The following is a 25,961-nucleotide window of genomic DNA, read 5'->3' as shown; positions in this document are numbered from 1 at the left end:
ATAAGTGTTATCTATAGCCACAGTATAAAGGGAGTTAATGAGTCTCTTGATGCTAACAGACTGGGTCTCTGGAGGAAGAGGGTGATTACAGATTCTTTTTCAGCCAGCGCTGTCAGATATTTTGCATCTGCAACTATTTCACATATTGACTCTGTGCTCAAAGTTTGTCCACACGTAGTCACCTGTGTATTTTTCTTTGTACTGTTTTCTGTCGCTCCGATTTCTTCTTTTTCTCCGGCTTTAGATTGATGCTTCTCTCTGTGTTTTATCTGTTGCTGACTCTGTCTCTGTCTTCTGTCTTTGACTGTTTTTTTCCCTCCGTCTTTGTTTTCTGGCTTGGATTGCTTTCAGGAGCCTTATGGGGTAAAGCTGCCTGCTCTCTCTGCCTGTGTACTCTTCATGTGCTTGTTTTTCTGTTTGTCTTCCTTCCTGTCCATCTCAGCCAGTGTCATTTGCAGAGTTTATAGATGTCTCTGCAGCAGCCTCCCTCTCTGGGCGAAATGTTTTGCACAAATGTCATATTTTGTTATTTGCTATTCTTATCATCACCGCCTCAGTCACGATCAAAGATACTGGCATTTTATTCCGTTTGTGTTACATAAAGGTGTTTGTGTTGCATCTGCATTCGGGTTGCATAAGTGCAATTACCTGTTTTCCATTTATCTGATATATATTTAATGTGTTAATAGAAACAATATACATAATGCACAGCGTGGCAGCACTGTAGATTTAAAAAAACTGCACTGTTAGACATCAGTTTCAAGCTTTTACAGGAGTGAAAGGTGCTGCTGATATTCATGAACACAAAGGACCTGAGTGCTGCGGTCCATTATAAACACACAAATATAAAGATACTTTTCGTTTCATTTTTAGACCCAAAGAATTACAGTAAAATGAAGAGGATGATGTAGTTTTGAGCATTCAACTAATGTACTGTTCACATAAGTCACAAACTTTTAGAGTATTACAACATCATCATGTTAAGCAGGCATAGTGCAGTGCAGTGCCTCTGTCCTGATAGGTTAAAAAGCTAAATTCACTCATCCAGGGGTTATCAGATCCAACCTCCTCCCACACATCTTCTCTCCTATATTCACTTCCTGTTCAGCATTTTGTCCCTCCCATCATCTCACTCAGCAACGCACATTCAAGGCATGTAAGTGTTTAAACGGGCTACTTTCACACTGCAAGGCTGACGAGATGACTTTGCTTTCTTTCCAACAAGCCTTGAACAATAGTTCGTATGACATCGAGCGAATTAACACCCCAAGAATGATGTTACGTACTTATGTTTGTTAGATTTAGGAGAACAAAACTGGTAACAACTTACTCGTTGTCTTCGACTTGTTTTCTTCCTCTTGAGCAAAGCCTCCTTTTTCTCTGCTCATTTAGCATCGATTTCAAAAGTATTTGTGTCTTTTTTTGCTGCATAGACAGTGCAGTTTTATAAAAAGACCATGTTTACAGCAGTGAAATATTTCTGTAGGTATGCCACAGCTTTCGGGCCACATACTGTGTGAAAGAAGCCTTAATCAGAATTGGAAAGAGTTCATTTTTCTTGCCTTCATAATGTCTTTGAAAAGCAGATCTGGTCATATAAAAAGGAATAAAACCTGATGTTATTCTCTCAGCTGCAGTGTGAGCGTAGCCATACATCAACAGTGTCCTCTTGTCTTCTCTCCCAGTGACAAACTGTCCATGGCATTACGATCATCCTCCTGCTATAACTGATTTATTCACGTGTGCAGTACACAAAATCATTGTAACATTTTAGCAGATGTGTCTGTTGCTTTGCTCTTTCACAGGGTGATTAGTTTAAGTTCCTCTGTTTGTCTCTTATCTTTGGTTTCTTTTGGATGTAAGTCTGAAATGATGTCTTCACGCCTGCGTGATCTCAGCTTGAAATGTTTATTTCGCTCTCTGTCTGTCTTTATATGCTCGTGTGCTCTACTGTATTTATGTGGGTGGTGTTTGTGTATTGTGTGTGTTTGTGTCATTGCTTTTTCTCATCAGATCGCAACAAAGCGTGGCCAGGTGGGAACTGACCCTTTCTTCTTATGAATTATTGACCTCCTTTGCCCCCCCTCCCACATGTGAAACACAAATCACTCCTCTTATTAATCTTTCCAAATAAACTTTGTCCCCCTCCATCCCAAAATTCTTGGGATATGACCATGATTCCCCCTTCCTCCTTCCTCCCTTCCCTTTTAGAAGACTCCCAATATTTGGACATCCAGACAAATAGACAACACTGGGAACTCAACCTCATAGCTTTCAGAAGGCCAACATGTTCTTGTTGACATGCATCAGTATAAATCTGCACTTTGTATCTTTTCCACTTCAAACTCTTTATTTACATATCAGTTGTATCAAAGTTAAAACGTCTTTATCTGTTATTTCTCCGTCATGTTAATCTCCTTTAATCTTTACTAAAGTGGGTTTAATTGGTCAAACCAGTGAGTGATTATAGCCTGCAGCTCAATTTACCTCCCTGCCCTTCACCTACATCTCTCCTTGGACTTAGAGAGAAATCGATAAAGGATTATAGCATCTTACCTGAACTCACCTTGAGTGGTTTTGTCATTGAAAAGCAGGATTACAGCTTGCATAGTCACTGTATGTAAGGAAAAAAAATGAGATATTTATTCATTTCCCACAAAAAACATACATTTTTTTCTCTTTTTTTTGTTGCTATTTTATTGGATTTTGAAAAAAATAAAAATAACTTTTCACCCCAAATTATCAAGTCCAGACATTTTCAAAAGATGTTGTTATTCCCTTACAGTAATTGCATATTTTTTGTACCAAACAGCTGTAAGAAAATGCTAATCACCACATTTCACAGTAAACACGGTCCTATTACAACGTTAATAAATCAAGATATGTTTCCACTAATAGGAAGTAAAGAGGAAACTAGAGAACAAATGCAAATGAGCTGCTAATTACTGTATGCACAACATCTTCTAATCATTTTGGCAACCTGAAGAAATACAGAGCTTGTGCTGGGGAAAAAAAAGATTGTTACACAGATTTTTATATTGTTTTAATTAGTAAAAACAAACTGAAAAAGTAAAATAAAAAATCTAAATAAGGAACCCAAAAAAATTGCTGTCATTTAATCTGAATATATGTGAGCATACACAACTCAAAATTCGCCATGAATATGAACTTTATAACACTCAATTAGCCTTCTAGCACACACCGACACACCCCTCCAGCCGGCTGTTAACTGTTAATAACACATTTACGAAACACATTTACATTATTTTAGAGTGCAAAAGGACTTACTAAATGTAATTTCAGTCGGACTTTAAGCAATCAGTGCTGAGTTTAAGGGAGCACACAACCTTGTATCCATACACACACACACACACACGCACAAATACACACATTACATCTTCCTTGCCCACGGCGCTTCTGAAAGCTATTGGGAGACTGTTCTTGCCGTCTCAATGTGTTGATGTCCTTGAATAGCAAGGACTGGCATTGAGTTTGCAGATTGCATGCCAGGATAACCAAGTCATCCAAGCATGAGAGCTGCATGCCATTTTGTTAGACTTTAGAGCTTTTCATCGAGAAAGGAAAAGGCCTAAAATGTAAAAATGTATGGAACCATGCTTCTCTCTCTCTCACCAGGTTACTTTTGACTTTTATACTCACAAAAAATAGATATATTTCTTTATTCAGAGTATATTTTTAAAGGGTAAACAGCCACAACATGAACAGTTGGTTTTTATAAGTCCCTCAATACCCTGCACTGCCCAACCAGGTGTTTGTTTTTTTAATTAGAGTCGTGCAGCACTGACAGACTGATCCCAGCCTGTGTGAGTGTGTCCATGTGTGTATGTGGCTAAATTTAAAGCAAAACGGGCACAGAGAGGAAGAGATTTGAGAGGAAGGTGTTAAAACGAGTATGACTTACTATTTGTACCTTAGTTTTCACATTATTTCCTAGAAAGGAACTAATTTTCCTGGAAGAAACTTTCTAATTTGGTACTAATCACAGGGAGAAAGTCTTCAATCAGTCAAAATGATACGTTTGAGTGTTCAAGAAAGAACTAGGGGTAGTTAAGCAGAAAATGTAATAACACAGTTGGGTTGAGCTTTTGAGCCACCAATCCAGGGGATTTTAAATGAGCCTAAGAAGTGTTTCTCAGTGGCATTTTACCCTTTGAAATCTAGAGCAACATCACTTTTCTTATGCTGCTTTCAGGTGCCTTTAATGAATATTTAATCTTTGAACCCTGAGCAAATTGATGCAATTACTTTCAAAAACATGAATAAGAAAGACAATGTGAAACTTGATAAGAATGTGGTAATGGTAATGTTCCACTCATTGCAAGAAATTAATAGATTTAGAAAATTATCTTTTAAAAGCTAAAGGGGAAAATGAAGAACTACATTTATAATGATCATAAGTACATATTTAATTATGTTACAATTTTTAAAAAATAATTTTCGAGCACCTTTTTCAGGTCTTTAACTTATTTTCTTTTTCCCTTTTCTTTCTTTTCTCTAATTTTCAGGTATTTTTTTGTGCTTTTCACTAATTTCTTGCTAATTTTTGGGTAACTGCTTCTTTCATTGCTTGTTGCCTTCTTTCCATGTTTTGGAAAAAAATCAAGCCAAGTTGCTCAGGTTTCAAAAGATTAAGCCACTCGTGCTCGGTGTTTTTACCAATCCAGGAAATATTGATTAAACTTTTGGGGCGTTTATCAGCGGCATGTAAACCACTGATGCTGGATATTTTTTACTTAACCCTTCCTAGCATAAAAACGATCGAGTGTTGTATTGACCCTCAGTGGCGTTTCTCAGCATGATTAAGCCACTGATCCAGACTGTTTTTGCTGACCCCTTCACAACGTTTGAGCTACTAATCCTGGATATGTTTTACTAATCCTTTGCGACATTTCTCAGCAGCGTTTGAGCCACCGATCTTGGATGTTTAACCAATCCCTTGGCAGCCTTTAAGTCATCGATCCTGAGAGTTTTTACTGAGCATTTCTCAGCGGTATTTTTCACTGATCCATTGCTGCTTTTCCAGCGGCTTTTGTGCCAGCTGACATGAGTGTTGTTAGCCCAGACATTATCTGTTCCTCACCATAACCAAGTGGTTTTCATATCTGCAACAGAAACGTAGCCTACAATACGCACGTGTGCAGGGATTGTGTATTTTCGGTGAAGATTGCTTTCATAGTAATAGCCATTTGTTTTTTGGATAACCGGAACTGGAGGAAATAAGCTTTCGTTCCAATACTTTTCAGCCTAACAGGACTTTTGAATTTTGGGCTGTCGGAACAATGGGCAGTCCCCAACGTTTACAGCTTAAGTTAGAGCAGATAAACAGACTTTTTAGTCCATCCTTTTGTTTAGGTTTCTGGTTTTGAAAAGTTGATAAAAAAGACACAACCCTTCAGAGACTTGTGAAACTCAATGTTACTGAATGCATTTAAATATTTTATCTTTTACAGATGTTTACAAGAGTACATAGCCTTCTTTTAACAGTAGGAGCTGTTCTTGTCCCCTGGGGATGAAAGTATTGGTTGTTTTGTAACTCTTTCTCATGCTGGTGCAAGAAGCAGCGGGACCTCTAGGGGCCACTAACAAGGCACTTAGACTCTTTTATTTTCGAGTTTGCTTGTGTCCTTCTCCACAACCTTCACACATTAAATTATCGCCACGCACACACACAGATATATACACACGCTCAATTTCGACTTCTCAGAATTGTTTGAAGTCAAGTGGAAGCAAACGAGAAACACTTTTTATCGAGAGTGACAGCCGCATTGTGTGTACGTGTGACTGATTAATTAAAAATCCCTCTCCCACTGTCCTTGGCCAATGTCGGCCTCTGAGTGAATGATGGCTCAGCTGTATGTCATTAGCATAACAGCTAGTTTTTAAACCCCCACACCCACCTCCCACTCTGTGACCAGTTAACAAAACCTGCAGCGTCGGCACTGACTGACAGCAGTGGTTCCTGCAAAGAAGCTGCTTCCTGAACCAGGAGCTTTTTCTTTGTGCATCGTCTCCAAACAGTATGAAGTGTCTGTATGTTATTCTACAGAAACAGCATGTGAGCTCTGTGTGACTTTTATGTGTGATATAGGGTGAGGTTACACCCCTAAAAATGGTGGTTGCAAAGCTTAAATATGTTACTTAACTAAAAGTAGCAATATCACAATGGAACTGACATCACAAATAAAGTCTTGCACGTATTTGCAGTAAAATAGTGTGATTGTTAAAGAAAGGTCGAGTTTAGTTTAGCTGTTATGTAAAGAAGATGAATGGAAGAATGGAAGGGTAGAGAAAAATAAAAGAGAAAAGAAAAGATTAAAAAATGAAAAAAGAGACTAAAAACTATACGAGAAGAACAGAAGGAAGAAAATAAAGAGAAAAAGAAGAAATGGAAAGAGTGATGGATGGAATGACAAAAGGAGAGAAGAAAAAATGAGACAGGGATGTGGAGAGGAGAAGAAGAAGAAAGAAACACAGAAGAGAAGCATGATAGATAGACCAGAGGAAAGAAAATAAGATGACTACCTGAAGCAAATAAAGAAATTAAGCAAATAAAGGAAGCAAAATAAAAGTGTAGAAAGAAAAACAATAAAAAAAGGGCAGTCAGGAGAAAAGAAAGAAAGAAAGAAAGAAGGATGGATTGACAAGGAAGGATGGTCAGATCAAGCAGGGAAAGCAGGAAAAAAGGAAGAAAGATTTTGGTGAAACAAAACCAATTGAATTCAGTTAAATTAGTGACATTTCTTGACCTTATTTCTTGTAAACAAAATCTAAAAGCACAATATTTCTGCTGAAACTCGATTTCCATGCCGCTGTGTCAATCAAACTTGAGAACTTGATTTGTAAAAATGTAATTCTTTTACTGATTGAAGTAAATGTTTTAAGTTGGTTAACAATTCCCTTTTTTCAGTGTAATTATTGACACTACTTGGGTAAATGTACAATGGTTAATGGGAACAGATGAATTTTCTGCTGTTGCATGCTTCTGTAGAATAACATGAATTCACATGCATGCACTTTACTAACAAATGAAGAGGTATTTCTCTGCGTACACAGTCTACCTGATGTACGACAATACTGGCGGATGGGATGAAAAGGTTTACATGCTTATCAGTGACGCAATATCACCCAGACTAACTGCACTCTCAATCTGCACAGAGGGACGAAAGGCAAGGACATCAACACCATCAAGTCCCTGAGGGTCCTCCGAGTCCTGCGGCCACTTAAGACCATTAAACGGCTACCCAAGCTGAAGGTACGGTAATCCGATCTGTCACCCTCCCAGTGCATTATGAGAAGAAATAACAACACAGAGCAGCTGGGGCCACATTCGCTGTCAGTCACACTGTCATGAGTCAGATGCATTTATGGCAAACCAAGGAGGAATGGATTTTTAACAGTTATGCTTTAAATTTATATCTTGTATGTCTAGCTCTCTAATGAAAGGTTTGAGCTGTTTGACCTTTGGGGTCCTCTGTGTAATGGAGAGATGGAAGAAGTAAAGTCTCACAAATTAAGAGTGGTGACCTTCCTTTACTAAACGAGCTCTGCAAGGAGAAGTTTTACTGATAGCTGGCATTTTCCAGAACATGTACTCCATAAAAGATAGAAAAGGTCGGTTAAAATCAATGAGAAACATTAGGCGGGTTTCCATTACAGATTTGCACAAAACTTGCAAAATTTTCCACTGAGTGATGTTATGTGACGTCTCCTCTCAAGATACGTTCTAAGAAGCATGGCAGTGGATGCTCAAAACATTAGCAGGTTTATTTCTATTGCCGCCGCCATCATTATTTCCAATTGAAAGCGACATTGGTGTGTTATGCGAGCGATAATGGAAAGGCAAGCCCCTTATACGTGGGAACGGCCATGTATGAGTGATTTCTGGGAGGTGACAGAAATTGTGGATTCAAAACTTCCGGACGAGCCACTCAATTTTTACTAGTTAGCGTCTGCTGCATCATGCCCGAGGGAGCCAGTTCCTACTGACAAGCACATAGCTATATTATCATGTGACCTATAATGTGTGACCTCCTGTTTTTGAACCACGCTAGAGTTGAAAATGAAGAATTTCTACCCATAGTAAGGTGTATAGTGAATAATCTGTAATAAATCAAGGCAAGACCCTCAACTGTGTCCTCTGATGCAGAAACAACAGCCTCTCTCTGGTGCGTGAGGGCCGCTGATCATCCAATAGTTATACATCAGACAAAAGTTTTGATTGAAGTAATAAAGTTGAGATGATTGAGACGGATCAGAGCTGGCAGACCGACGCTCACCCACAACTCTCCCTGGATGCTCGGCCAGAGCGCTTTGACGGACAGGCCTGTAGAGGAGGGGAGAAATATGCTCCATCCTCTCTGTGGAGACAAAAGCCTTGATGGCGATCATTCATGCAGCTACATATTCATTGGTTAGATTGCATGCACGTCAGGATAGATAGACAGAGCACTCCATCTCACTGAAAGATTACAGCACAAGCTGACAGAAGATAATAGCTGAAGAGACAGAGTGACAGTCAGAGAGACACAGACAGACTTCATGCAATGATTTGTTTATAGACTCAGTGAGCATTGGTTTGGTAGTTTGTAGGGCATAAGACCTCAAGTCATTTGGGTTAAAACAGGCTTGAATGTAGGTGTTTTAAGTCTTCTAAGCTAGTCATGACTCTTGTCTCAGCTAACAGTTAACTTTCTCTGCTGTTTGTTGAAGTTGACATGCAGTCATGTAGTGTCTACTGTTGAAACAGTTACATTTTCAACAACTTTAGTTCATTTTTACCTCAGACTATTCTGTTGGAAAATGTAAAAAAAACCTGCAGCTCACTTTAAGTGTTTGAACAAATGACAGATGTTTTATTCTGGTTCCCAGTTTCATGTTGACCTGCAAATCACTAAAGAAACACTAAAAAAATCAAATATGCAAATTTACCCTACACCTACCGTTGGCGTGCTGTATTCAGGGTCAGAGTTTAGGTTAGAATGTGTTGATTATGGTTGATAGATTATACATTCATTTTATAGATTTTTTTGGCAAAAAAAATATCTAGCATCAAATACTAATGCCTTGTCACACCATTTGGAGTGTGATGCCTATGCCGAAGGCAGCCTTTGGCATCTCTATAAGACACACCGGGCTTTTCAACTCCAATGGAAACCCATCCATGGCAATATTTGATGTTCAGAGCAACCTATGTATGATAAACAGCAAAAATTCTGCATAGGGTAGGAGGTAGGGGAAGTCTGTGTCAAACAAACACAGACTTTCACCTAAGAGACCGCTGTTTGTGTCCTGTGTGGAACCAAAACCAAAAATCATTTTGCTTTAACCTCCATAGCAGAGGTAATAATTCATTCATTATGTCTGTTCATTATGGCCAAACTTCTTGAGAATGGAGAAAATGTACGTCACAGCAGCACCTTATTCATATTTATTGATCTGTGGGTGTGTTTGTGTGTCTATCACGTTTTCCAGGCGGTGTTCGACTGCGTTGTGAACTCTCTGAAGAACGTTCTTAACATCCTCATCGTTTACATCCTCTTCATGTTCATCTTCGCCGTGATCGCTGTGCAGCTCTTTAAGGGCAAATTCTTCTACTGCACTGACGAGTCAAAGGGTCTGGAGAAAGACTGCAGGTACGTCACTCAAACTTCTTCATGCCTGTATGTCCTCTAAATGAAACCACATTTCAAAATGTCATAAATCATCTATTAGGTAACCCTTTTTTTAGACTCTTCTAAATACAGCCATGGTAGCTGCAGTTTGGAAATACGTGATTTTATCTGATTCTTACTCTCCTCCCTTTTCTCTCCCAGGGGGCAGTTTCTGGACTACGACAGGGATGACGTGGCGGCTCAGCCCAGAGAGTGGAAGAAGTACGAGTTTCACTACGACAACGTTCTCTGGGCGTTCCTAACGCTCTTCACTGTGTCTACCGGAGAGGGCTGGCCACTGTAAGTCAGAGAAAATTGAAATCCATAAGTTTTCAACATTTCAATTCTACCCCCACCTAGCGCCTCCAAGTGGTGTTATTGTCGACGCCACTGTCAGGAAGACTAGCGTGAACGCTTTCTGTTTTCATCGGCGCTTAGCAACTATCAACAGATGAGCAATCGACACTAAACAACATCATCAAAAAACGTGTATATAGCGTGGCTAACTACAATTCAAAAGGCAGAGACATAGAATCCCAAATTTAATGAGAAATGCCTATTTTAGTGCTATTTAAAGTAAAAGAAGACAACTATGTTGGCACATATTGTTACTTACTGATCTAACGGGCAGAATGCCAACTCAACGTCGGTTTAGACCCCTCTCAGATCTTGAAGCTCCCTCCATCGGTTCTGTCCGAACATGTTCTCATCCTTTTTTGTCGGAAATCAACCCTTCATTTTCCCGTGTGATCACACTCGAAGACAGGCAGAATTGCATAGTAAGTCTACAGTAAATCCATTTTAACACAGTTTTTTCGTTCTTCTATAGCCGTTACATTGTGCAGTCAACATTAAATTCGGAATAAAATGTTTAAACAAAAAAGCTATCTCTGGAGGGTTTAATTTATGTAGCATCTCACACATAAAATGCCATTTTAAGTCACCTACATTTACAGTGGTTTACAAGCTGAAAATTAAACTGATAACTCAGATAGATTAGGGTATTAATCAGTTTAAAGAGTAAAGATGGCCACAATACATAGCTCAACTTTAATATCAGTGCCAAAGTGCTTGAAGTATTGTATTGAACATATTCAGCACACCTGGAGGCCGACGTACAGCGCAGATTAAACCCGACTGATTTCTCCCCGGCTTAATTACTGCGCGCTCTCTAAAGATGCAATCAAGGCTCATTGCATAGATGTCCTCAGTCTGCCTTTCTCTGCCTGAGCCGAATTACCATCTCCATCATCATCTTCTTCAAGGACTGTTGATGGCTGTTTGCTTGTTTCATTCATTGTACTTTCCTCAGTATGAAAAACAAAGTTAAACTCAGCTTGTCACGATCATCTAAAATCACACATTCATAAACAAGTAGTGACAGCACAACAACATCGTGATTACCACAGAGGACCTGCAGATGAATTTTACATTTAAATCTGCAGTGTTTTCCTTTTGCTTTGTTTACAAAAGCCTAAGATTTTTTTTGTATCTGTGATACTAATTACTCATTACAACTCTGTTGCTTTTCTGTTCATTTTTTCTCAGTTTTTTCTCTCTTTTCTGGTGATCAATTTTCTAAGTTAACAAAAAAAATTCACATGTGAAATAGAGTGAAAAAAAAAATTTGCGAGAAAAATGAATTTGCCAGAATTTTTTTTACTTGGTTACACACATGAAAAAAATGTTAAAAATCTCGCAAAAAAAATTTAAAATCTTGCAAAAATAAATATTTTTTCTCCCAAAAAAAACCAGTCACTCTATTTCACACATGAAAAAAATTTTTTTGAACTTAGAAAAGGGATCTGACTTGTCCCCCCGGGCTTCATTAGTTATTGGTTATTGGATTCTAATTGAAGTTAACATATTCATTAGTCAAACACAAACGACAAAATTGCACAGATACATAGATTCTCAGTAAAAGAAACAAAACAAAATAAAATGTGAAAGGAGTTTTTTTCCCCAGCTCAAAATGATGTGGAGGTGTTATCATGTGCACATGTATACCACAATAATACATTTGTGGTAAAGGTTAGGTAACAATCCTGGTTATGCCTCCAACAAACACCAAAATAACAAAGTTGAGTCACCATTGGGAACGAGAAACAAACAGCAGTCTCCTGTGTTAAAGTTAGACTTCCCTTTGTGGACTTTGTGGCTCCAAAAGATCAACACTTCACTTCCTCCGTTTTAACAACTACAGCCACTCGTGGACTCACATAAAAATAAGCACATCATTTTGGGATACTTAGTGAAAAGACTGATACTGTCATTCTTCTTAGAAGGAAAAGTCCTTGTCCTCATCGTTATCTTTATTTGTGGAGCACCTTTCAAAAGTTGTAAAGTGCTTTGCACACAGCCACAAATTATAAACCATCTTATAGAAAGTGTGAGACAGTGATCAACAAGTGTGTCAGAAGATGTGGAGCACTTACTGATTTCACAGCAGGAGAGTGTCAAGCTCTCATTAACTTTCTGGAGACACCTGTAATAATCTGCGTTGACACTGGGGCCACAAATGCACCACCATGTCCTCTGTTGAAGGAGCTCCTGACTGTGCTTTGACTCATTTATTCATTTATAAATAACCTGCATGAGGACTTAGAAAGCTCTAAAGGGAGGCTGATTAGATATTTTGGGACAGATTCCCTGAATATTTCCAGACAGAGTGATATCATTATTTTATGAAGCGTGCTTGATTACACTTCTACAACTTATTTAAGTGAGTTACAGGGTAAAGGTGGAGGTATTTAGATTAGTAATTAATGATTTTTGTTGTTTTTCAGGCAAAAATACCAAACATTTCATGGTCCCAGGTTCTCAGATGTGAAATTGTGCTGTTTTTCTAGTACTTATGTGTAATGTTACAATGTAATGTAAATTTAATATTTCGTGGCTTTGGAATGTTGGTCAGACAAAAAATTTGAAAATGTCCACTTGTGGTTTAGGATATAGTGATCTGCGGTGATTTCCTTATTATCTAATGTTTTAAAGACCAAATAATTAGTACATTGTTTAAGAAAATAATCATTACTTGCAGTCCTACCCTGGAACATCTGCAGAATTGTGTTGGCTAATAATTTGAGAAGACTGAAAAAAAGATTCAATTCATGAATTCATTTCATTTCTCTGTTCTTTTTTTGTATTTTTACACGGTTGTTTGAATCATCTTTTCCCTCTTTCCAGGGTCCTAAAGCACTCTGTGGACGCCACTTATGAGGACCAGGGCCCGAGCCCCGGCTTCCGCATGGAGACATCCATCTTCTATGTGGTTTACTTCGTGGTGTTTCCCTTCTTCTTTGTCAACATATTTGTGGCTTTGATCATCATCACCTTCCAGGAGCAGGGAGACAAGGCCATGTCGGAGTGCAGCCTGGAGAAGAACGAGGTGTGAGAATAGTGGAGAGTGATGCATTATGTTGTTTTTCTTCCTCCTGGGAAACAATGACCCCGCTTTCCTGCATGAAACTACAATACACGCTGATTATTTTTGCAGAAGCTCTGGTTTCTGAAAATGTTTGTCTCCTGCATCACAAATGTTTGCTCCATTAGAAATCAGAGCACACGCTGATCCACTTCTAAACACCACTTCCAGGCAAATTATTTCAAACATGACTTACAACTCCCTCAAACAGAACAAAGCACGAGAAAAGAAAGCGGTGGGGTTTATCTTCTCCACTCCCTTCATCTCCACTTCACACAGATTTTGTTAAAACCATGCCGGCTTTTTGTTGTAAAGTATTGGCTGGTGATCAGAGAGCCTCAATTTGTAGTCTCATCTTTTGATAGTCAGAAAACGCTAAGAGAATCCTCATGTGGCGTGCCAACTGTGTAAAAAAAGTTCACAAAAGCATGCACATTCATACGACGAAAGGCTAGGTGCTGGACCAAAGATAATTCAAGAGAAGAAAAAACAAAACTCTGCACACTAAGTTATACTCCTGTGAATATTTAATATAATTATCACCAAGGTGCCAAATGCACTTCATCAGACAAGTGAACGATGCAGACACATATCATCAAATATTACTACGCCAGGTCACCTGTCAGATCACCTGAGAGAGCCCATTCATGAATACAAAGATAAAAAAATAAATACATAATGACTTAACAAAATGTTGATATGAGGAAAAAATGAGATTAAATAGCAATAGTGTGTATATATACATATACAGAAAAATATAATTATGTACACATAGCCCCAGTATACATTAGTAAAAAATCACTAGAAAAATACCTGAATATTATTAGTATTCGATAACAACCTAGAGACAATCGAAACAACCTGAATATCATGAAGAAATAATAACATCTGTTTATCACATGAAGTGACATGCAGAGTCAAACAGTCTTTTCCAGGTGATATCCAGATTAGTTTGATTGACTTTCTACCATCTGTTTCCCCCTTTACAGGGTTTTTTTTTTGGGGGGGGGGTTCCTTAGATGATGTGAGGGTCTAAGGGCAGAGGGATGTCGTATACTGTAAAGCCCTCTGAGGCAAACTGTGCTTTGTGATTTTTTTTTTTTTTTTTTTCATTTTTTTCACAATGTCCCGGTTGCTCTGATTAGGTGGTTTTCCATTAACCCTCAAATTGTGCAAATTGAAATGGGGAATATAAAATATGCCTAATGGATACATTGATTTCGCAAAAAAAAAAAAAAAAACAATCCCATTTATCACAAAAAGTTTTTACATTTGCATGAGGTATTTAGGGCAATTTGAAAAAGCTAAATTTCACAAAACTGCAATCGAAACACTTTTTGGGCTTTTGTAGGTCATGTGATGCTATGGCTTTGTCCTTGTCGGTAGAAATCAGCTCCATCATGATGCATCTGGCGCTACAGGAGGTGTTATGGCATGGTATAACTCTTCAAAAGTTGAGCGGATCATTCGGAAGTTTTGAATCCACAATTCCTCTGTGAAATCGTGCACTATCACCTCCCAGAAATCCCTCATAAGAGGCCGCTCCCACATATAAGGGGCTTGCCTTTCCTTTTTGCTCACAGAACACGCCTATGTCACCTTCAATTGGAAATAATCGTTGCTGCAATAGAAATAAACCTGCTAATGTTTTGAACATCCATCGCCATGGTTACTGGAACGTTACTGCAAGAGGAGAAGTCGCATAACATAACTCAATGGAAACAGTCATCTCTCAATTATGTTACACCGACATTTCGAAAATAGCGTGTGTTTTGTATCATTAATGTGACAAACATATTTTTTCACATGATATCCATGGGGGCATGATCTGGTGGACTTTTTCTCTGCATGCCTCATGTTTGTAAATGTGATTTTCCCGGACGTTTCTTATATTTGGTAAAATGTGTGAAGTTGCGGCATCGGAAAGAGTTCATACACAATGTGTTTTTGTCTCTCATCAAACAGAGGGCTTGCATTGATTTTGCCATCAACGCCAAGCCGCTGACGAGATACATGCCAGAGAACAAGCAGTCCTTCCAGTACAAGATGTGGAAGTTTGTGGTGTCGCCTCCGTTCGAGTACGCCATCATGACTTTAATCGCCCTCAACACAGTCGTGCTGATGATGAAGGTCAGTGATCCCTCCCGCTAACGAGGCAAAGCGCCAATCCCTCTCAGATCCCCCTCAGCCATGAAAAAGTAGTGTGTTGGTCTCAGTGAAACTACCCAGTGTGATGCAGCAGGCTGCTGAAATATTCAAGAGGATAGCTGAAGCAGTTTCCATAACTCTGCTACCATTAAATAATTCAGCTCTTAAGACAGAGATGCCATTATAGCGACAACGCTGGTCTGGTCTTGAGACACAGTCAACAATGGAATACGTAACGCCACCACTACCACAACAGCTTTCTGCTATCAGAGAGAGAGAGAGACTGTGTCTTGGCAATTCGCTTTATTTATGTACTCAGATGAGAAAATCTCTGAGGGAATGAAACAGACAGTTTGGGAAAGGCGGGCTGGTGCCAGAGAGGAGCTCTGTCCGTCTGCTGGTCGTGCTTTTATTTATGTAATCAAACAATATTTTAAAATATATTTCTGTTTGTCAGATTATGGCAATAAAATTTTAAAATGTATTTTAGAATATGCTTATGCATTTAAGGCCAATTCGCACCGTAGTACTGTTACCTGGTGACTCTCGTGATCTGTGATAATTGCAGAGGTCATCTGTGATCTTAATCCTGTGCGATTCTGCCATGTCTTTAATTTATCAAATATGATTTCCATCACAAATTATCTGCCATATTTTGTTAGACACAAAGGTCATATTATAAAATTAGTCCCATGTGAATTAGTGATCTGGGGTTGTATTCAGGTTTTTTGTTTTCTCCATGACTCTCTGCTTCTTTTCTGGTCAAGAATGATGGAGGCTGAGTTGGCAATGGTTAATGAAAGCTTTGACAGCATTTTGGGTGCAAGAGGCTCATCCTGCTGTGCAGCACGGATGCCCGTTTGAAGCACGAGCAAGCTCAAATCCATCAGAAGAGCAGAATCTCAAAAGCAGATAAGAAAGATAACGTGACAATGTGTGGCAGAATTACTTCTATTTGTTTAACCCACATTTAAAGGAGAAACAGCTAGTGGTGCTTTTTAAAAAATCTATTTTTACAAAAATACAAGTCTATGAGAAAATGACCTAATTTCTCACTTGTTTAACTACCTCAGTAAACAATTTCCTAATGCGTTTATGGTCTCGATCGAGTTATTAATGTATGTTAAAATATTTTTTCCAAGTACCAATTTCCAAGTAAGACAAACACAGTAAAAAAATGTAAACGTGACTGTGTTTGTTAGGGCAGTTGACAGAAATACTGAATAAATTTGTTGATTGAGCTTCCTATAGGAATTAAACATGAGTGAAACAATTTAAATTAACATTTAAAAAAATCTTACCACTACCCCCTGCAGTACCACAAAGTACCACAAAAGTTACCCGTTCCCCCATTTGAGAAACACTGCTTTAGGCAGTGGTTACTTTATGATGGACAAATCGCCACCATGGAAGTGTCCTCGCAGTCTGAGTCAGATCCACGGTGGCGGCCAGAACCCCAAACTTGAGGATTCAAGGTCGACCACAAACCACTGGGTGATGTTATAGAAGCTACATCCCTTTTTCTTTATACAGTCGATGTTCATAAGCAAATATTTTTGTTTCTTATATTCAATTTTCCTCTCCTAACAAATTATATAAATTCCTAAAATATTAGGATTTGCTGTGATAGCATTCCAGCACCTTGTATTTAGTATTGTAGTGCTGGATATACCATTTCTATCATACAGGCACAGATCATTTCAGTGGCACGATACAGTGCCTACTGTATGAAAATGCATGTATGCAGCTGGGATATGCCAATGCAAGAGCACCTTTTAAACATCTTGAGTGTGTCTGAGCAGTCAAATATAATTGGTGTGGAGTGCTTACACTCAGTGCCCAAGCTGGAAGTGAGCAGTAAATTGTGGTAAAGGATGCTGTTTTTACATGCTGCTGTGGTTAAGTATATTCAGTGTTTGTTTTACCTTCTGTCCTCAGTTCTACGGCGCTCCAGAACTGTACGAGTCCATGCTGAAATACTTAAACATCCTCTTCACAGCCCTCTTCACACTGGAGTGCATCCTCAAGATCATTGCCTTCGGTCCACTGGTGAGACCGTATGCTAAGTGCTCTCTGCAAACACGAGACGATTATTCACTGTTGTATTGTGTTTCTGTTTACACACATGAGGGGAAATCTCCCTTCGGATATGCAAATCACACACATCAGACTGAGGGTGACTTCTGCGTCAAGCTGCTCTCGTTGTAGTGCTCAGTTAATTAAATGCTGTCCTTGTGAATGCTAAAGCAAGATTTTTAGGTCTACTGTCTTTAGTAGCTAGAGACTAACAAGGTATTTCTAATGAGTCACTCAACATTCAACATAGACAGACTTTTAAAGGAATTTTTTATGCAAAAGTATATAAAGGGTAAAGCAGAGGATGTGTCACATGTCACAAGGCAGCAAAATTAAAATGTGTAAAGTCTTAAATTCAGGTATAAGGAGTGTGAATGCGTACAAAAAAGGAGGAATGAATAGAAGAGTGCACAAAAAGAATAAATCTTCTCCCAACATGGGGCCGTCTGGCCCGCAGCGAGGCATTTCATCCCTGACTCTGTTCCATTTACGAGGCCCATTTATTAAATAGCTTTTCTCACACACCACTTGCCTCCACCTGTTTAGCTGTTAAGCCCAGACGGATGGGCTCTCATCTGTCGGTATAAACACTCGGCTGCTGCATCTCTTCAGACTGCAGCTGCAGGGCCTGGCAGCAGCCTCTGCCCTCCGGAGCTGGATGATTGACCAGTCTGAGGGGAACCAGGCCGCAGGCTGCAGGGAATAGTGTCAGCATCTGTTTGTGCTGTATATGCACATATAGATTAGTTTGCCCAAGGGGATGTTTAGATTTCAGTTTTTCTGCATTGAGTTGTCATTTTTTGTTTGTTTGTTTTCAGTTTTTTTTTCTTTAATCTATGGGAATATTTTGTGCACTGCAATTTTTGCAGTGTACATTCACATACCTGTTAATGTAGCCAAATACAAAGGTTGCAATTGTGCATTACAAAAAGCATAACTAACGTTAAAGTTCCTGCACATATTGTGTTAATGAGTAACTTCAACCTTTTATATTTTTATAATGTTTCTTATCAGACGGACTAATGGGAAATGAAATAGGTCCACTACTGAGTGAGTTATGAAAATGTTTAATTAAATATGAAAGAGTAGGACAGCCTTAAAAGTGGAAGATTTTAACTAGACCTGCACTAGTGAGTCAACTAATAAATCAGTTGATCGATTAAGAACTAATTCATAGCTAATCTGATAATACATTAATTGAGGTTTTTAGGCAAAAATGTTTTATATATCGATGTAAACTGAAACTTTGGACTATTTTATAGACCAAACACTTAATTGATTCAGTCATAAAATAATCAAAAGTTTTAACAAAATAATAGTTGCAGCCCTAGTTTGAACAGTTATCCCAGTCTGTTTCATTTTACTTTAAAGTAGGAAAGGCACAAAAGTTTTCATGCACATTCAAAGTTTGAATAAATGCTCTCTGTCCAGCTTCTTTCACTCAAACCTCTTTTGTCTTTTAGAACTACCTGAAAGCGGCCTGGAATGTGTTTGACTTTGTGACCGTGCTGGGAAGCATCACAGACATCTTGGTCACAGAGATCAAGGTAAGAGCCGCAGTGATCATGAGCTCCTCTGAGTGCCATGAGACTACCAGCAGTCTCCTACGCCTCACTTTGTAGTCGAGTATCAGGATTCAGTGCATGCTCACAGCCGCTGCAGCAGTTGCATCATGGAAGGACCGCATGCTGTGATACAGATTAGTAGATTGAGTTGAATCAGGAGAGCTGTGATAATGGAGAAGTTGAAGTTTGAAAGTAGTTTATATGTAATAGTTTACTCATGCAGGGAATGTCACTTAGATTCGGTTTGAAAGTAATAATTATTTTCATTATCTGTTTGCCTCTTCATATTTTTCTGATGTGAGTCATGATTTGTTTAGTCTATAAAAAGGCAGAAAACAGTAAAAATTGTGCATCAAAAGTTGTCACAGCTCAAGATGACACCTTAAAATACTGGTTTATTAACTGTTGATAACCCCAAAATATTATCTTCCCAATGCTATAAAAGCAGAGAAAAGCAGGAAATGACCACGATATACTGATTATTGAAATCGTTGCAATGTCAACAAAAAAATTAAGTAATTGTGCCAGCACTAATTTACATGTAATTATGTTCATTTTATATTTTTCTTTTTTTTATTTAAATAACCAATCCAAACAAACTACTTGAGCTTCAGGAATGTAGAAGTCACGCTTTGCTATGCTTCCACAGTCTCAGCCCTCGAATCAAAACATGAAATCATGAAAAAGCAATACAATTACAATGAAAATCATAATACTTTTTTTAAATGTAGCAATGGGAGGAATGACTCTGCTGTTATGATTTGCAGCATTTTGTTTCCTCGATTTAATTAAAGCAGATGAAAAACAGACAAGCGCACTTGATTGTGGAGGGCTGAGGCAGAGCACTGTTGCTTTCTGTGTGGCAGAGTCAGTCTCTTTCTTTGTGTGACTTTTTTTTCATGTGATCATTAGTCTTCTTTTCTGTCTCTTCTCTCTCGCTTTCCTTTTCTGCTTTTTTTTCCCCTCTTTTGCTGTTTCCATCTTCTGCTGTGTCTCTCCTGGCGCCTGTGCCCTCACTCTGCCCCCTCTGTCGCATCTGACACCTCTAGACGGTAAGTGGCTTTTCTTGTTGGCCGCTGATATTGTCTATTCCCCCGTCAGTGTGTGTTGTTCTCTCCCACAGTCTTGGTTTAAATTGCCTTTCTCAGTGTGACATGATATAACAGAAAAACACCTATTAAACGGTTAGAAATGTGTGTGTGCGACACAATTATCTCCAGCAATTTCCATTGCATAAGATCTGACGTCAAAATGTCTGTTGGAAAATATTTTCACCTTATCAAGTTATTTTGTCTTATTATAAGCTAAATTACGTTTCTGTGGTTTGCATCAAACTGTTGAACAAAGATAAGATTCATACTCTAGTATAACAGATGACTTTATACTATTAAGTACTTGAAATCAATAAAGTTTGCTAACATTATCCACCCTAAGCTACGGATCATACAAGAAGTATGTCCGTTTTTCTCTCATGAGTTGGCATAGTATGGCTTTAAATTTTTATCCTGGGTATATTATAATACCTCACACACTCTCTGTTTTCCCTCAGGACAAGATGATAAACCTGAGTTTCCTGAGGCTGTTCAGAGCGGCACGTCTCATCAAGCTGCTGCGGCAGGGTTACACCATCCGCATCCTGCTGTGGACCTTTGTTCAGTCCTTCAAGGTGAGTGAGCACACACAGTAGAAACCGAAATGCGCAAACTAACAGTATAAGCTTCTGCACATTCATTGTCAGCCTGTACAGTACATCAGGAAAAACAGTGTAAGAATGCAGATGTGGATTTCTTTAATGGATATTTTAGCAGTGAGTTCCTTTATTACATTGATTTTGTAATTGAATAAAAGCATAGCACACAAAATACTATCTGCACTTGGTACCCCCATGTACCAAAAAATGTGGTAAGTACGGGGGACTTTGAGTTGAGAAGACTTTAAAACCCTACTAGTAGACAAAACACAATGCAGGGCTTTGAAGACACCATGTAATGGAAAAAAAGTGATGAATTGCGATCTAGGGTGGCTTTGTTGTGGAGAAAATGTGATGACTGGCCGTCTTGGGTGCGCTCTAGTGGAAAAAATGCAATGCATGGCTTTGTCTGGTGCCCATCTAATAGAAAAAAAGTTATGAATTGCCCATTATAATGTCTAGTGGAGAAAATGCAATGAATTTTAGGGTGGCCTTTCAATGGAGAAAACACAATGCAAAGTTCTGGAGGGGGCAGAAAATGCAATGACTAAGCCTCTAGGGTACTATTCTAGTGGAGAAAATGGCAAACAGGGCTCTACAGGATTCCCTTCTAGTGGAGAAAACAAGATGAATTGCCTTCCTTCCGGTTGGGTGCCCTTCCATGCGAAGGGCTGGAAGGAGCCATGGAGAAAATGCAATTAATTACCCTCTAGGTTGATTTTCCAGAAGAGAAATTGCATAGCCTCTAGGGTACTTTTTGAGTATACATACAGGCTTCTGGGGGGGGGTACCCTTTTTAGCCTTAAGGGCACCCTTCCAGTGGAGGAAACAAGATGCTGGGATCTATAGGGTGCCACTGTAGTTAAGAAAACACAATGTATTGCCCTCTAGGATGCCCTACTAATGGAGAAAACACAATTAATTACCCTCTAGGATGCCCTTCCAGTGCAGAAAACACAATGCAGGGCTTTGTAGGATACCTGTCTAGTGGAGAGAAAACAATAGTTTGCCCTCTAAGGTATCCTGGTGCAGAAAATGCAACCCAGGGCTCTGTGGGGTGCCCTTTCAGTAGAGAAAACACAAAGAGTTGCTCTCTAGGTTGCCCTTCTAGTGTAGAACATGCGATGTAGTGGCATATTAGGCTGCCATACATGCTAGAAAACTCTCTGCGTGCTGGTGCCCTTTTTATTTTTTGGCCCCTGCCTTTCAGACAGCTTGAGTCCACCACTGACAAGCAGTAAGAATAGAGATTTCAAAAGCAGGCAGAGGCACACTGCAAACTTCTTTTGTCAAAATCAAACTAAATAGCTCTCGGCAGACAGCAGTTCGGATATCACCCAGTGCCTGCACTCAAAATCCCCTGGGACAAGTTGAGTTAAATGTGGAGTGCCGGGCCACAGCTGAGGGAATTTATAGCAGGTTTAATGTCAGCGGTGAGAGCTTTTAAGCCCAATGAAAATGGACAGTAGCTGCAGAGTGTTAAAAGGTGGCTATTTAATTACAACAAATGTTCGCCTCCTCCTCACAGCAATATAAATAGCTAGTTGAAAGAATCAACCCTGCAGGTCAGGTTGACTGCTCGGGTTCTTAAATAAGACTGTAAAATCTTATAAGGGCGCTTGTCCTCTGTGGAGAATCCGATTTGTGAGTGTGTGTGTGTGCAGTGACAGACGGAGAGATCAAAAGAGTGTTTGTGTATGAGAGAGAGGTTTTAGCATGTATCTGTTTGTGCTCTGAGTCTGTTTAACCTGTATTTATGTTTGTTTTCAGGCTCTGCCGTATGTCTGCCTGCTCATTGCCATGCTGTTCTTCATCTACGCCATCATTGGCATGCAGGTGAGTTATGACATGACCAGCTAGACTAAAAGCAGCCAGACTGAAATGTTTCCGTGATGGATGCCTCCTACAAAGTGTGGATGTCTCATTCACCCAAAGTCTACACAACCATGGTACCCATCCACAGGTGTTGTGACCTGTGTTGACTAATTAAACCTCTTGTCAGAACTGCACATCTTTATTATTACAAGTATGGTGTGTGGTCACCTGAGCAGCGGTCACATAAGGCTGTTGATGTTTTATTTACACGGCTAACAGGTTTTTATAAACGGTGGTTGACGGTGCTGCATTGGCTGTGTTCAACCACTCAACGTACACCTACATCACTCATTGTTCTTGTGCTGAGAGAGTACCTACTCTGAAGTTAAAGTTAGTTCTTAAAAATAATTTCTTTGAACTTTGGAAGAAGTTACTCCAGTCTGAAAACAACCTTTTTTTTTAGTTTTGTGATCATTGGTTTTATTGGGCAACATATTACACCTGATATTCAGGTAAAATATAACAGTGTGTTGATGAGCTCAAATATCAGCAGTATGCACAAAAATAAACCATCTCTCTGCTAGAGACAAATGTAAAAGGAGGACAATTTAAATCAGATCTGTAACATATTAATCCAACACAAAAACCCTGCAATAAACAATTTTGTACAACACCACCAACATCTACCTCTAACATCCACAAAGACACTGTCTAAATGAAAATTTTATATAATGCTTTTCACAAACCAAGTATGTATTGCAAAGCTATTGCCTTGTATTGCATAAGATTGTACAGGTTTTTGAATTTTGAAGTGGATTTTTTCCATTTTTATAGCTGATATGAAGGATAACCTACTTTTTATTCCTCTATTATACAATATTTTCACAGAATCTGTGAAAAGTCAGCTGCTGTCGCTGCACGGGGTCAAGATGCTACATACATATTTAACTGCTGTCAGAGCTCACCTGGACCCAGCAGCCAGTGTTGATATGCCAGCATGGTTGACATGCCAAGGGGCAAATAAATATTTTAAAAGAGACTTATGGGTTGTTTTACTGGACTCACAGTGGGGCGTTACGAGTTATAGCAGTTATCCATTCTGATTTTCTCTCTTCATTCAATTTTGGTTGAAATCAATGAAGATTTAAGAGTAAAGAGGCATAATTATACTCAATTTGTGCACAAGAAATAGCAAAACACAGTACAGCTAATTTTTATGAATTATGAATTATTATGAATTCTCTGAAAAATCTTAATATCACAACCCTAATGTAATTACTCTATCCTAATCTCTGTGATACAACTTTTCTTTATAAGATCAGAGTAAATTTTAGGGGTTTGCACCCAGTAACCGCCACCTGCTCTCCTGCTGCCTCAGGTATTTGGAAACATCGAGCTGAATGAGGAAACGGCAATAAATCACCATAACAACTTCCAGACCTTTCTCCAGGCTTTGACTCTCCTCTTCAGGTAATCCCTCTTCCATATTCAGAAAATACTGGTACCACAAATAATCCAGTACCTGCTGATAACACATTTCTCCTGTCACTGTGTGTGTTACAGGAGTGCAACGGGCGAGGCGTGGCATGAGATCATGTTAGCGTGTCTCAGTGAGCGGCCGTGTGATAAGCTCTCAGGAACTGCCGGGAAGGAGTGTGGGAGTGACTTTGCCTACTTCTACTTTGTGTCCTTCATCTTCCTCTGCTCCTTCCTGGTCAGTGTGAAGAAAAACAAAGTGCTGGTCCATCTGGTCTCATATTGTGTGTTTTTATTGACAGAAATTACGCTGACGTTTTGTGACTTTGCAGGTTTTTGCCTCTCATATACTAGTTGGACCTTCTGTGAACTTCTTCAAACTTCAATTATTGTAATTAATGCTCATCATTTTTGTTTTTAGTCATCAAATATACACAGATTTTTGAAAAACATAGACTTTGTACCCTAATGAACCCAAACGTTGCCATGTGTTTTGCTGGGAGAAGAACTTGTCTTCTTGCACTGAGCACAGTTTAGAAAAAGGAAGACAGTTACTTAAAGTTAAATGACAAAACGGGAAGAAAATTTCAAATGCGCTGCTGATTATGTGACAAAATTCTTTCAAGCAAGAGTAAACAGTTAAAGTGCATATATTTTTAGATTTTCACTTAATTCTTTATATTAGTGTTGATTTGTTAATACAATTTTCGCATAATTTTAAAATAATCTAAATTAACTGACACATTCATGGTTTGGTTTTAGATTAAACATGGCCCAGTTCCCAGAAGAAAATGTTTGAATTGTAACGTTTCTACAAACCATGAATACATTTAATTAAGTTTAGTTTCATTATATCAATGTTTTTTAAAGTGACATAGTACATAAGCTGACTTTGTAGTAGGTGGAAGAAATTGTGGACGATTTTTAACTAAAATTAGACAACTGCCAAGCTGCAGACCACTGCTCCGAAACAACAGTGAGCTGTGATCACTGCCAACAACAGTAAAGTGGTGATATCAGTGCAGCTGCAAGATGGGTCACATCTGGAAAATACACGTTACTGGTTCTCATACATCATACGTGTTATACATATGATATGAAATTAACCTAAAAGTACAGGGTTTAAAGAAAGGTCGGCAGTAATGAAGAATGCATAGTTTTCAGTTTTAGGGCTAAAAATGAGAAAAATCACCATGGTGGTCCTCCAAGTAGAAATTTGGTTATTTTTTAAGCGTAGAAACAAATATTAATTTTCAGTGTCCATATACTTTTCATGCTTTTGTTTTGATTGTCTAGATGTTGAACCTGTTTGTTGCTGTCATCATGGACAACTTTGAGTACCTGACCAGGGACGCCTCCATCCTGGGGCCTCATCACCTTGATGAGTTCATCCGCGTATGGGCAGAGTATGACCCAGCAGCCTGGTAAGTGCTTCGGCTGATCTCTGACCTGTACAGCAAACAGTGTACTCCCAAAATTTAAGCCATTGTTAAAGAGTATGTCGTTTCTTTTTTGGAAGAGACGTATGCTCAGAGAAAGGGAACTCTAAGCTCTGAGTTCCAGCAGGATGAGTCTGTGACGTAGAACTGGAGAAATCCCATCTTAGCAGCGGCGGGTGAATGACATTAAGCCTGAGCTCAGAGTTGGCTGAGGCTGGTGACGAGCCCCCTGTCGGCCGGACTGATGCATGTAAATCCAGCGTTCCGCTTGGCGTCCACTCAGCTTTCTTTGCCACTAAGCTGCAGGCCTCCAAATCTCCTCAGTCTGTCACTGAAAGTATTTCTATCCCTGCAGCTGGGGGAATACAGGTTGATGTCAGCGCCCTCTCTGCCCCTTACGCTCGCAGTGTTTAACTTGACTAAAGCACAATACGGGTTCTGTGTGAGACAGTGCGAGGCGTAATCTGACTCAGATTATGTAAGGCTCATTAAGTTTTAACGAAGGCTTCACAGGAGCCTTGTCAGTGAGTCAGGACTCCAGGAGAGGTGTGAGATGTGAAATATGAAATTGCCATCTCCTGACAGACATTACGGGGGAGGAAATATTATTTATTCCTTAGAATATAAATTAGCTGCTCTCAGAGAGGTGCCTACAGT

General features: G+C 39.1%; 1 protein-coding gene across 4 annotated transcripts in view; it reads left to right on the top strand.

Moving 5' to 3' along the window:
* Positions 1-25,961, top strand: part of cacna1bb (calcium voltage-gated channel subunit alpha1 Bb) — a 188,101-nt gene that overhangs the window by 135,658 nt on the left and 26,482 nt on the right. For all 4 annotated transcript variants that reach the window (XM_088071056.1, XM_088071055.1, XM_088071058.1 and 1 more), the window contains 12 exons: positions 7,177-7,273; positions 9,493-9,653; positions 9,834-9,971; positions 12,858-13,059; positions 15,061-15,225; positions 17,182-17,292; positions 18,783-18,866; positions 20,434-20,550; positions 22,345-22,410; positions 23,768-23,859; positions 23,953-24,103; positions 25,162-25,289. In XM_088071056.1, coding sequence (XP_087927182.1) covers positions 7,177-7,273; positions 9,493-9,653; positions 9,834-9,971; positions 12,858-13,059; positions 15,061-15,225; positions 17,182-17,292; positions 18,783-18,866; positions 20,434-20,550; positions 22,345-22,410; positions 23,768-23,859; positions 23,953-24,103; positions 25,162-25,289 — 1,512 coding nt within the window. The remainder of the gene's footprint in view (positions 1-7,176; positions 7,274-9,492; positions 9,654-9,833; positions 9,972-12,857; positions 13,060-15,060; positions 15,226-17,181; positions 17,293-18,782; positions 18,867-20,433; positions 20,551-22,344; positions 22,411-23,767; positions 23,860-23,952; positions 24,104-25,161; positions 25,290-25,961) is intronic.

This window comes from Plectropomus leopardus, chromosome 20, assembly GCF_026936395.1.
Source record: "Plectropomus leopardus strain MGB_pleo_1.0 chromosome 20, ASM2693639v1, whole genome shotgun sequence".
NCBI classification, from domain to species: Eukaryota; Metazoa; Chordata; class Actinopteri; order Perciformes; family Serranidae; genus Plectropomus; species Plectropomus leopardus.
The sequence above is the reverse complement of the archived record's forward strand: the minus strand, read 5'-3'. Positions and strand labels throughout refer to the sequence as shown.